This window comes from Pan paniscus, chromosome 18 (genome assembly GCF_029289425.2).
Source record: "Pan paniscus chromosome 18, NHGRI_mPanPan1-v2.0_pri, whole genome shotgun sequence".
NCBI lineage: Eukaryota > Metazoa > Chordata > Mammalia > Primates > Hominidae > Pan > Pan paniscus.
In genome coordinates this window covers 31,196,718-31,208,299 of record NC_073267.2, presented here as the reverse complement: position 1 = coordinate 31,208,299, position 11,582 = coordinate 31,196,718, and the positions used below count along the sequence as shown (strand labels likewise).

Genomic DNA, 11,582 nt, shown 5'->3' with positions numbered 1-11,582 from the left:
CAGGAAACACACAGCCAAAGAAGTGCAGCATGGAGTAACTTATTGCAAAAGAAAAACTGTATTTTGAAAGTTAAGTGCAGCATAGACAATACACCTTGAGTGAGCTCAGAATGGGCTGCTCCTCAGGGTGGGACAGTGTTGATTACTGCAGGAAAAACTCCCTTTTTGGGAGTCTTACACAACTATTCATAATGGGTGGGAAGAGGCATCACTAGTAAGCATGTTCTGGGTGGTCCCCTGGGTGCACATGCGCATTTGCTATATATGCCTGTTCCTAGGACGCATATCTCATTAGCATTTTAAATCTCCACCCAGGGGTGTGGTTTTTACTATTAAAATGAGCAAAGGGTCAGTTTGAGGACAGGTAAAATCAAAATGCACATGTTCTCAAAAGGGAAAGTCCCTACTGAAGATAGCTTTGCTTGAGCTCAGTGACCAGGCGAATGCTGAGGCTTACTGTGTTGGCCGTGCGGTCACCAAGGCCACAGCATCCTGAGAAAGTGGCTGTCTCCTTGACTACCTATCCTGCCTCACCTGGGCTTCATGCCCTGCCCTGGCCCAAACAAGGACCGCCCGCCTGTCTGATCAGCCTGTTCCTGACATCATCCATGGCCTCTCCCATGGAGGCTGCTTTACCCACTGTGAGGGCGCATGGATCAGGGCACGGTAGAAGCAGGTGGTCTGCGGATACAGGGTCAGCACGAGCTGCTCCTTCTGCAACAAGGCCTCAGGGTGTCTCAGGGTTGACCTTCCACTGGAGCAGCAGGATGATTCGGTGCCAGCTCATGCTGTGTCTCCTGGTGGTTGAGGGTCTTGTGTCAGCCTGTGGCCGGGTGGGGATGCTCCTTCCCAGCTGTTATGCTGCCCCCAGGCTCCATGCCCTGCCCTGGCCTGGACACTCACTCTTTGCCTTCTTCATCGATGTCATCTACCTCATACCTGTGGACAAAAGGAGGAAAACGCTGGATGCAACCAGGGGCATAGTCCCTGTGGGGGAGTGTGGAGGACAGGGGCAGGGCGAGGACCGGTGCTCCCTGCACAGCCGGCCCTGCCCACAGCACCCTCTGGGGAGCTTTTCTCCCGCTGTGCAGACAGGAAGCAGAGTGGCAGCCCAGGCAGGTGCAGCAACCAGAGAGCAGCCCCGGGGCTGGTGTCACTCACTTGGTGGTGTGGCTGTAACTGACCACCTCGGCCAGGATCCACTGCTCATCCCCATCCACGGCCTTCACCCGGGCAGCCACCTTGTCTCCAGGTCTGGTCACATAGTCCCCTGAGGCGAGGTTGGCTCCACAGAGGGGTGGGGGCCTGTGAGTGGAACAAAGGGTCAGTCCCAGCCCCTGGGCACCAGCCCCTCCCTCGAAGCTGCTGCCCTCACTTGTCACCAGGCTTCCCGATCCACAGGGGCAGGGTCATGGCCGACTGCTGCAGCAGGGTCATCAGCACTCCTCTGCGCATGGTCTTCCGGGGTGGCTCCGAGTCATTGTAGAGACCCGCGATCTTGGCCACTGTGGGAAGAAAGGGAGGCCTGAGGCCCCAGGGACAGGGGCTGGCCCTGACCCCCCAGCATGCTGCACTGAGCTGTGGGAAGGAGCCCCTGGGAGCCTCAAGCTCCCAAGTGAGCCCGAGGGCCCACCAGGACTGTGACCCGATCGGCCAGGTGTCCTACAAGGGCTGCTGCTTTCAACTACAGATGGGTGAGATGGCAGCACAGCTGGCACCCAGAGGGAGGAACCAGGGAGGGACAACGCGGGTTCTGAGGTGCTGGTCAGGTTCTCTTCCTGATGTCGTGCTGACCCAGAAGTGTATTTAATAAGAATTTCCTAAGATTCGAAGGATCCCGCAGGGTCCCTGAGAGGCGGAGGCGCTTCTTCTGCGTCTACCTGCTCTACTGCCTGAACTCCTGTCACCAGGGCCGCGTCTATGTGGGGTTCACTGTCAACCCTGCTTGTCGGGTCCAGCAGCACAATGGGGGCCTCACAAAAGACAGGGTCCAGGCCGGGCGCAGTCGCTCACGCCTGTAATCTCAGCACTTTGGGAGGCCTTAAGCGGTCAGATCACTTGAGGTCAGGTGTTCTTTGAGAACAGCCTGGCCAACATGGTGAAACCCCGTCTCTACTAGAAATAAACAAAAATTAGCCAGGCATGGTGGCACGTACCTGTAATTCCATCTACTTGGGAGGCTGAGGCAGGAGAATCGCTTGAGCCCCGGGGGTCGGGGCAGTGGTTGCAGCGAGCTGAATCGTGCCGTTGCACTCCTGGTGAGACGGGGAGGGTCTCTGTGGCTGGAGGAAGGCTTCCTGGAGAAGGCGGACCCCGCGAGGCACAGGCCTGATGAGAGGGACCCGCCAGGCCTGTGACAAGGGTGGGGCGTCTGGGGAGGGGACGAGGCCTGTCGCAGAGGAGGCGCGCGACGGGGAACCAGTGCGCTGGGAATCTCGGCGGTGGAATTCCGGGAAGGAGCGGGTTGGGGCGGGGTGATGACCCAGGCTGGAGTCCAGCCTAGGGGTCTTGGTGGGCACGCTGGGGTCGGATGGAGCGCAGGAGGGAGAGGGTGGGGGACAGGTGGGTGGGTACCTGGGCTGGAGGCAGGGCCTGAGGAGGACAGGTGCAGGGGGCGTGACTTCAGGCAGGGGCGGGGCCTGGGACTCTGCTGAAGCCCGGAATGAGGACCTCGCTTTCGGGTTGGGTTGGAGGGGACCCGCGGTGGAGCGCGGCGGGACTCCCAGGGACATTCCCGTTCTCCTCCCCAGGGAGATAGCGCTCATAGTGCACAGCTTCCCGTCAGCCGTGGCCGCCCTTCGAGTAAGGAAGAAGACCGGGCGGCCGCTAGTGGCCGGGGTTTAGGGTCCGACACCTGCCCGGAGCCGCCCTGATGCCCCCCTACCCTGCTGCGGTTGGAGCGGGCCTGGCACCCCCGCTCTGGGCGCGCCTCCCTCTCCTGCAGCGCCCCAACCTCCTCCAGCCGCACCGCACTGGCCACTGGCCTTCGGGCCTCCTCTGCCCCAGGACGCCGCGCAGGTCCCTTTGCTGACGCCAAGCCTGAGCCTGAGCCGGACCCTGGGACCTAGAGGCCTGTGCGCCCTGCGCGCCCACGCGCTCCAGGGGAGGTCCGCCCCAGGCACTGAGGCTCCATCTTCCAGACGACTTCGGATCCAGCTGTTTGTTGAGGAATCAGGAAACGCCCTGACACTTTTGCGGCCCTGTCCCCGTCTCTAAGATGGGGATGATAGTAGTTCTGGCCATTCCTGAGCACAGCAGGACCTGCCTTTTCCCTTTGACTGGAAGGTTCTTCTCTACAACTTCTGTCTTGATAAACTGCCACCTCCACAGGGAGGTCTTCCCTGGCTCCCGATTTAAAATTGCAGCTCTGATAAGCCGGGCATGGTGGCACATGCCTGTAGTCCCAGCTACCGGGGAGGCTGAGATGGGAGGATCACCTGAACCCAGGAGTTGGAGGCTGCAGTGAGCTATGATCACTCCACTGCACTACAGCCCGGGCAAAAGAGCAAGACCCTGTCTCTAAAAATATAAAATAAAATTGCACTTCTTGTGTACTTGCCCATCCGCTCCTTTTCCTGAATACTTTGTTACTTGCTTCGTCTTTAGGGTTCTCATTATTCTCTCCCACCCCAACCTTTGCACTGAACTGCCCGAGGGCAGCTCTTGTCACTGCTGTAGAACAAAGTCTTACACAGAGCTGATGGCCAAGAAATAGTTAATAAAATAATGGATGATGGGTGCCTTCTACTGAGCTCCCGCTAATTGTGAGTGAGTAGAGGACTTGCCCTGTGGAGATTCAGTGACCTGCTGGGTGTTGCTGAGCTGTGAAGAAGTTCAGGTCTGGCTGCAGTGGTGAGGCTGCGACTCAATCAATCACTGCTGATGCTCACAGGACCTGCACCAGCTTAGTCCCAGGGGGCAAGGATTTTAAACCCCCATGTCCATTTCCTCATCTGTAAGATGCAAATAAGAGTCACCCCTGCCTCACAGGATGGAGCTGTGTAATGCCCGGAACAGTGCCTGCTGAACAGAGGGGTTGCTGCCAGCTCCCTCTCCCTCCTTGTCTCTTACCTGCCTGCTGCCTGGGACAGGATGAAGAGGGGCCCTTGTGTTGCCCCAACCCTGGCTGCCCCAAGAGCCCACGTGATCTGCCTGTGAGAGGAGTTCCTTCAGGAAGAACCAGGGCAGCTTCTGCCCCTAGAGGGCCAATGCCCTAGCTGAGTGCAGTCCCCTGGCCCCAGCCTGGTCCAGCTCTGGTAAGAGGGTGCCCAGTTGTGCAATCCAGGCTGGGGCAGCCAAGTCCTGATCTTGGTATTCAGGGCTGAGCCTGGAGGGGGCTTGTGATGCCTGACTCTGTATCTCTCTCTGGCCCCATGCCTCGGTAGCTGTGAGGTGTCACTGCTTTGGGTGACCTGATCTGGCTGTGCCGGATGGGCATGAAGGAAATAGAAGACTCGGAATTAGAAGAAGAGAGTGGGCTTTGGCCCCGGCCTCCTACCCCACTCCCTGCCCTGGGCTGCCTGTGACCAACTTTCTTGCCTCTGCAGGCACAGTGGACAGCCCTGCTGGAGACCTGATCCTCAGTGTCCCTAACCCCCTCCAGATACCAGTGGCCTAGGGGAGGTCCTCAAAGACCAGTGGGACATCGACCTCGATCAGTATCCAGGCTGTTGACACCTTTGCCAGAAGGAATTTAAGGACAAGTCAGAAAGTCATGAATGTAGGGAGATTTCTTGCAAAGCGAAAGGACTCACTCAAGAAGGGGAATGTGGGGGTCCTCAAGAGAGTGTCTCATGCCCTACAAGGTGTGAGGCTGACCTTTATGGGCTTCTTTAACTCAAGAGGGGTATATTCATGAAGAGTCCAGGAAAAGGTAAAGATTTCTCAAGACCATGGTGCCACAATTTACACCCAAATACAGGTGTTCCTGGAGCCGTCTTGGCACTGGTGGGTGTATGGTTTCATATGTTACTGATCATACAATGAGATCCTAGGTGAAACCTACATCAAATACAGCGCCATGTTGCTTCTGGTTGGTCGTAGCCAGCTTGGTCCTCATCCTATTTTTCAGGGACTTATTGGCCCTTGGCACATGCAGCTATTTCAAGTTTCCTTCTTCTGGTCATGTGAAGCTGCTGCCTGGGATTTTCTGTTCTCTTGCTAGCACTCTATTAATCTCACATTCTCGCCTCTTTTCTGTGCCACCCCCTGCTGGTCCGGCTGGTTTTCACTAGAGTGCAGTACAAAGTCTGAGTCAAGAGGGCCTCCTGAAGGTTGCTGAGGGCAGGGGTGGAGCTAGTAGCCCGAGGACCTGCCAGTCATGGGGATTCCTCAGGGGCACAGAGGAGGGAGGAGGGGCCTGTGGCCCTAGCAGGGGAGCAGCCTTTCCTCTGCCTGGAAATCCCATGCCTCAGTTTTCCCCGCTTGCCTCTGAGCTCACGCAACCCTGGGAAAGCTTGGGAGACTCACCTTTACTCAGATGGTTGTTTACCTGTCTCGTGCCCAGCTTGACCCTGGACTTTAAATAGTGAGGACAAAGAACGAGGAGGGTGGGGGGATGCACTCCTTCCACGGGGCCCTGTGGCTTCCAAGCCTCAACCTCCTCTGGCCTCTGTCTGTGGAGCCTCCTTCAAACCCATGGAAAGAAAAGTACCTGCCAGGGGCTGTGGTTCTTCTAGGATCTTCTATCGATGTTCTGTGAGGTCCCCAGGGAGCCATGAAGCTGGGGCTGGCTCCCAGGGCAATGGGACTGCAGTGTCCTTGTTCTTTCTTGTTCTATGGATCCATGCTCTGCTCCACCCCTGCCCCTTCATTCTGCCCACACACATCACTCCAGACTGGCCTTGTGGTCAGAGCCTGGAGTGCATGGGCTGCTGGAGGCCTGTGGGCTGCACTGGGCCAGGACCCCTGGCACCTTCAAGACTGGCCTGGAGCCAGCAGGTAGGTGACCTTTCCCGGGCCTGCCTATCCCATCTTTCTCCTCCAATCCCTCCCCTCTCTTGCCTGGGTCAATTAGAGAAAGCTTGTCTGTTGGAGTTCAGGGGCAGGTCAGGAGCCCCGTGACAGCTCAAAAAACAAAAAAACCCACAAAAACAAACCCACCATTGGGCCCTTTCCCCTTTCATTCTTCTGTTTTCTACACACCAAACCCAGTCGTGGCTTTGGAGATCACTTTAAGCTTGTCTCCAGCTGGCAAACTAAGGAGGGTAATAGAGAAGCTCCCCCACCCCCAACTCTACCCCTTCCTTCCGGAAGCAAATCTAAGTCCAGCCCCGGCTCCAGATCCCTCCCACACTGACCTAAGAAACCCTCAGCACAGACAACACCCCTGCATTCCCCACACAACACCCACACTCAGCCACTGCGGGCGAGGAGGGCACAAGGCCAGGTTCCCAAGAGCTCAGGTGAGTGACACACTGGAATGGCCCAGGGCACCCTCACCCTGCTCAGCTTGTGGCTTCAACATTCCAGAAGCCGAGGCCTCTGCCATCCCTGCCCTCTCCCCATGGATATCCCATTTCAGACAACCCCGGCTGCCCTGAATCCCCCTCCCTTCCTTTTTTTTTTTTCCGGGGAGGCCAGGTCTTGCTGTCACCGAGACTGGAGTGCTGTGGGATCCTGGCCACTGCAGCCTTGAATTCCTGGGCTCAAGTGATTCTCCTGCCTCAGTAGCTAGGACTACAGACCCTCGCCATCCTGCCTGGATAGTTTTAAAAAATATTTTTAAAAGATTTTTAGAGATGGGGTCTTCCAATGCTGCCCAGATTGGTCTCCAACTTCTGGCCTCAGCCTCCCTAGGGTCTGGGATTACAGGTGGGAGCCACCCTGCCCAGGATCCTCCTTTTGCTGAGTCATCACAGTTTTGCTCATTCCCACACCAGGCTCTGGCCCCCAATACCAGCTCAGTTGCTCAATGGGCTGTTTGTCCTGGAGCCCAGATGGACTGTGGCCGGGCAAGTGGATCACAGGCCTGGCCAGCCTAGGAGTTGCCACATGTGAGGGGCCGAGGGGCTCAAGGAGGGGAACATCGGGGAGAGGAGCCCACTGGGTGGAGGCTGGGGGTCCCAGCAGGAAATGGTGAGACAAAGGGCGCTGGCTGGCAGGAAGACAGCACAGGAAGGTCCTAGAGCTTCCTCAGTGTAGCTGGACTCTCCTGGAGAACTTCACACACCCTGATATCTGGGCCCCGCGCCACGAGGGTGCTTTCACTGGTCTGCACCATGGCCCAGGCCCTGGGATTTTGAACAGCTCTGCAGGTGAATGAAAGGTGCGGCCAGGCTGGGGAACCACCGCATTAGAGCCCGACCTGGTTTTCAGCCCCAGCCCCGCCACTGACTGGCTTTGTGAGTGCGGGCAAGTCACTCAGCCTCCCTAGGCCTCAGTGACTTCCCTGAAAGCAAGAATTCCACTTTCTTGCTGTTGTGATGGTGGTAAGGGAACGGGCCTGGCTCTGGCCCCTGACGCAGGAACATGGAGCTGATCCAGGACATCTCTCGCCCGCCACTGGAGTACGTGAAGGGGGTCCCGCTCATCAAGTACTTTGCAGAGGCACTGGGGCCCCTGCAGAGCTTCCAGGCCTGGCCCGATGACCTGCTCATCAGCACCTACCCCAAGTCCGGTAGGTGAGGAGGGCCACCCACCCTCTCCCAGGCAGCAGTCCCCACCTTGGCCAGCGAGGTCATGCTCACCTCAGCCTGCTCACCTCCCATCTCCCTCCCTCTCCAGGCACCACCTGGGTGAGCCAGATTTTGGACATGATCTACCAGGGTGGTGACCTGGAGAAGTGTCACCGAGCTCCCATCTACATGCGGGTGCCCTTCCTTGAGTTCAAAGTCCCAGGGATTCCCTCAGGTGTGTGAGTGTGTCCTGGGTGCAAGGGGAGTGGAGGAAGACAGGGCTGGGGCTTCAGCTCACCAGACCTTCCCTGACTCACTGCTCAGGGCTGGAGACTCTGAAAGACACGCCGGCCCCACGACTCCTGAAGACACACCTGCCCCTGGCTCTGCTCCCCCAGACTCTGTTGGATCAGAAGGTCAAGGTGAGACTGGGCACAGTGGTTCACACCCGCAATCTCAGTACTTTGGGAGGCTGAGGTGGGAAGATCCCTTGAAGCCAGAAGTTCCAGATAAGTCTCTTCCAAAAAAAAAAAAATTAGCTGTGCATAGTGGTGTGTGCCTGTAATACCAGCTACTCAGGAGGCTGAGGTGGGAGGATCATCTGAGCCTAGGAGTTTAAGGCTACAGTGAGCTATGATCACACCAGTGCACTCCAGGCTGGGTGACAGAGAAACACTGTCTCAAAAAACGATGAATAGAAAGAGTGTCCCACCAGTGCGGTGGCTCACACCTGTAATTCCAGCACTTGAAGAGGCTGAGGCAGGTGGATCACCTGAGACTAGGAGTTTGAGATCAGCCTGGCCAACATGGCAAAACCCCATCTCTACTAAAAATACAAAAAAATTAGCCGGGCATGGTGGCAGGCATCTGTAATCCCAGCTACTTGGGAGGCTGAAGCAGGAGAATTGCTTGAAGCTGGGAGGCAGAGGTTGTAGTCAGCCGAGACCTCACCATTGCACTGCAGCCTGGGAAACAAGAGCAAAACTCTGTCTCAAAAAAAAAAAAAAAAAAAGCGGCAGGTGGCAGGGGGCTGGGCCTGTTGTGGCTCACGCCTGTAATACCAGCACTTTCGGAGGTCGAGGTGGGCAGATCACCCAAGGTTAGGAGTTTGAGATCAGCCTGGCCAACATGGAGAAACCCCGTCTCTACTAAAAATACAAAAATTAGCCAGGTGTTGGGGCAGGCGCCTGTAATCCCAGCTACTCGGGAGGCTGAGGCAGGAGAATAGCTTGCACCTGGGAGGCGGTGGTTGCAGTGAGCCGAGATTGTGCCACTGCACTCCAGCCTGGGAGACACGAGACATTGTTTCAAACAAAACAAAAAAATATTTAAAAAGGTTTGCCACCTGGGTGGCTCACCGCTGTAATGCCAGCATTTTGGGAGGCCAGGATGGGTGGATCGCTTGAGCTCAGGAGCTCCAGACCAGCCCAGGAAACATGGGGAGACTCCATCTCTATAAAAGATGCAAATAATCAGCAGGGCATGGTGGCATAGCGCTATAGTCCCAGCTACTCAAAAGTCTAAGGTTGGAGGATTGCTTGAGCCTGGGAGGTCAAGGTTGCAGTGAGTTATTATCACTCCAGTGCACTCCAACCTGGGCAACAGGAAAAAAGAAAGCCCAAGGTCTTTTTCCTCTTTTCTCTTTTTTTTGAGACCTAGAGTCCCCCCCCCCCCCAAAAAAAACCCCACAACAAAAAGAAAAAAGCAAAGGTCCAGGTGTGGGGCATGTGAATCCAGGGAAGGAGGCCCCGGCTCAGCCCAGCTTTGGTCCTGTTCTTCTGGGAGAGTCGCCTCACTTCCTCCAGACTTGTCTCATCTTCCACGGGGGGGACTCTCTGCCTTTTGCTCTGATGACCAAAAACATGAGACTCTTCCGGGTAGACCTAAGAAAGGTAGAGGGTGGGTCCTCACAGGCCCACAAAATTTGGCGGTGGCGGGAACATGCCTGGTGGAGCATGCCTTGCTCCAGATCGGGGTGTGATGCATTGATGCAGATTATATTACTATAGAATATGATGGTCTCAGGGACCAGGCAGGACTTTGGCTTCTGAGCAGGGTTCAGATCCTGGATTGGCCCTATCTGTGCGGTGAGATCTCAAACAAGTCAGCCTCTAAGCCTCAGGTTCCTCCTTTGCCAAACCAAGAGATGAGCTGGCCTGGGGCAGGCTGTGTGGTGATGGTGCTGGGGTTGAGTCTTCTGCCCCTGCAGGTGGTCTATGTTGCCCGCAACGCAAAGGATGTGGCGGTTTCCTACTATCACTTCTACCACATGGCCAAAGTGTACCCTCACCCTGGGACCTGGGAAAGCTTCCTGGAGAAGTTCATGGCTGGAGAAGGTGGGTTTGATGGGAGGAAGGAAGGTGTGGAGCTAAGGGGTGGTGGCTACAACGCACAGCAACCCTGTGTCGGCTCCCCCTGCCCGCTTCTCTAGTGTCCTATGGGTCCTGGTACCAGCACGTGCAGGAGTGGTGGGAGCTGAGCCGCACCCACCCTGTTCTCTACCTCTTCTATGAAGACATGAAGGAGGTGAGACCGCCTGTGATGCTTCCCTCCACGTGACACCTGGGGGCAGGCACTTCACAGGGACCTGCCAAGGCCACCCAGCCACCTCCCTGGGCGGCCCCTCCAACAGGCCCGGATTCCCCATCCTGACTCCCTGGCCCAGGCCCCACTACAGCCCCATGTGGCAGCAGGCTGGGCACAGCTCTCATCTCCTGTGCCTGAGTCAGCTGCACGGGTGGCCATGGATCAGCTACTTTTTTTTTTGAGACAAAGTCTTGCTCTGTTGTCCAGGATGGCGTGCAGTGGTGTGATCTCAGCTCAGTGTAACCCCCCCTCCCAGGTTCAAGTGATTCTCCTGCCTCAGTCTCCTGAGTAGCTGAGATTACAGATGCACACTACCATGCCTGGCTAATTTTTGTGTTGTGCCATGTTGGCCAGGTTGGTCTCCATCTCCTGAGCTCAGGTGATCCGCCTGCCTCAGCCTCCCAAAGTCTTGGGAATTACACGCCTGAACCACGGCCCCTTGCCACAGATCAGCTATCTATTCCAATTGCTTCTCCCTGCCAATGGTTATGCCACCCAGGGCCACAGGCACGGAAGAAGACCATCCCAGTCCTTACCCATAGGAGCCAAGCCCAGCTCATGATGGGATCACACGGCAGAGAGCAATTCATTTTGCCCCAGGGACTGGGGTCCCAGGGGTCGAGGAGCTGGCTCTATGGGTTTTCAAGTGGAAGTGGCCAGTTCCCCTCTGAGGTTAGAGAAGTGGACCCCTTTTATTTTCCTGAATCAGCAATCCGAGCCTCCACTGAGGAGCCCTCTGCTGCTCAGAACCCCAAAAGGGAGATTCAAAAGATCCTGGAGTTTGTGGGGCGCTCCCTGCCAGAGGAGACTGTGGACCTCATGGTTCAGCACACGTCGTTCAAGGAGATGAAGAAGAACCCTATGACCAACTACACCACCGTCCACCGGGAGTTCATGGACCACAGCATCTCCCCCTTCATGAGGAAAGGTAGGTGCCGGCCAGCACGGGGGTTTGGAGCGGGTGGGAGCAGCAGCTGGAGCCTCCCCATAGGCACTCGGGGCCTCCCCTGGAATGAGACTCCAGCTTTGCTCCCTGCCTTCCTCCCCCAGGCATGGCTGGGGACTGGAAGACCACCTTCACCGTGGCGCAGAATGAGCGCTTCGATGCGGACTATGCGGAGAAGATGGCAGGCTGCAGCCTCAGCTTCCGCTCTGAGCTGTGAGAGGGGTTCCTGGAGTCACTGCAGAGGGAGTGTGCGAATCAAGCCTGACCAAGAGGCTCCAGAATAAAGTATGATTTGTGTTCAATGCAGAGTCTCTATTCCAAGCCAAGAGAAACCCTGAGCTGAAAGAGTGATTGCCCACTGGGGCCAAATACGGCCACCTCCCTGCTCCAGCTCCTCAACTTGCCCTGTTTGGAGAGGGGAGAGGGTCTGGAGA

At 56.7% G+C, this 11,582-nt stretch overlaps 2 protein-coding genes across 3 annotated transcripts; one reads left to right on the top strand and one right to left on the bottom strand.

Annotated features, from left to right (window-relative positions):
* Positions 1–35: 35 nt before the first annotated feature.
* Positions 36–5,022, bottom strand: LOC103784895 (uncharacterized). Its single transcript, XM_055099294.2, has 8 exons — positions 5,006–5,022; positions 2,969–3,156; positions 2,575–2,760; positions 2,157–2,297; positions 1,376–1,505; positions 1,162–1,305; positions 904–939; positions 36–797 (listed from the first exon to the last, which is right to left on the bottom strand). Exons 1-8 carry the CDS (start codon positions 5,020–5,022, stop codon positions 728–730), a joined length of 912 nt encoding a protein of 303 aa, XP_054955269.2. The 3' UTR covers positions 36–727.
* On the top strand, positions 4,481–11,556 carry SULT1A2 (sulfotransferase family 1A member 2). Of its 2 annotated transcripts, XM_003811140.7 has the most exons (8): positions 5,872–6,404; positions 7,467–7,618; positions 7,726–7,851; positions 7,941–8,038; positions 9,826–9,952; positions 10,048–10,142; positions 10,950–11,130; positions 11,253–11,555. In XM_003811140.7, exons 2-8 carry the CDS (start codon positions 7,471–7,473, stop codon positions 11,363–11,365), a joined length of 888 nt encoding a protein of 295 aa, XP_003811188.4. In that variant the 5' UTR covers positions 5,872–6,404; positions 7,467–7,470; the 3' UTR covers positions 11,366–11,555. The 2 variants fall into 2 exon arrangements, with proteins under 2 accessions (XP_054955592.2, XP_003811188.4); XM_055099617.2 differs by having other exon boundaries at positions 4,481–7,618; positions 11,253–11,556.
* Positions 11,557–11,582: the final 26 nt, after the last annotated feature.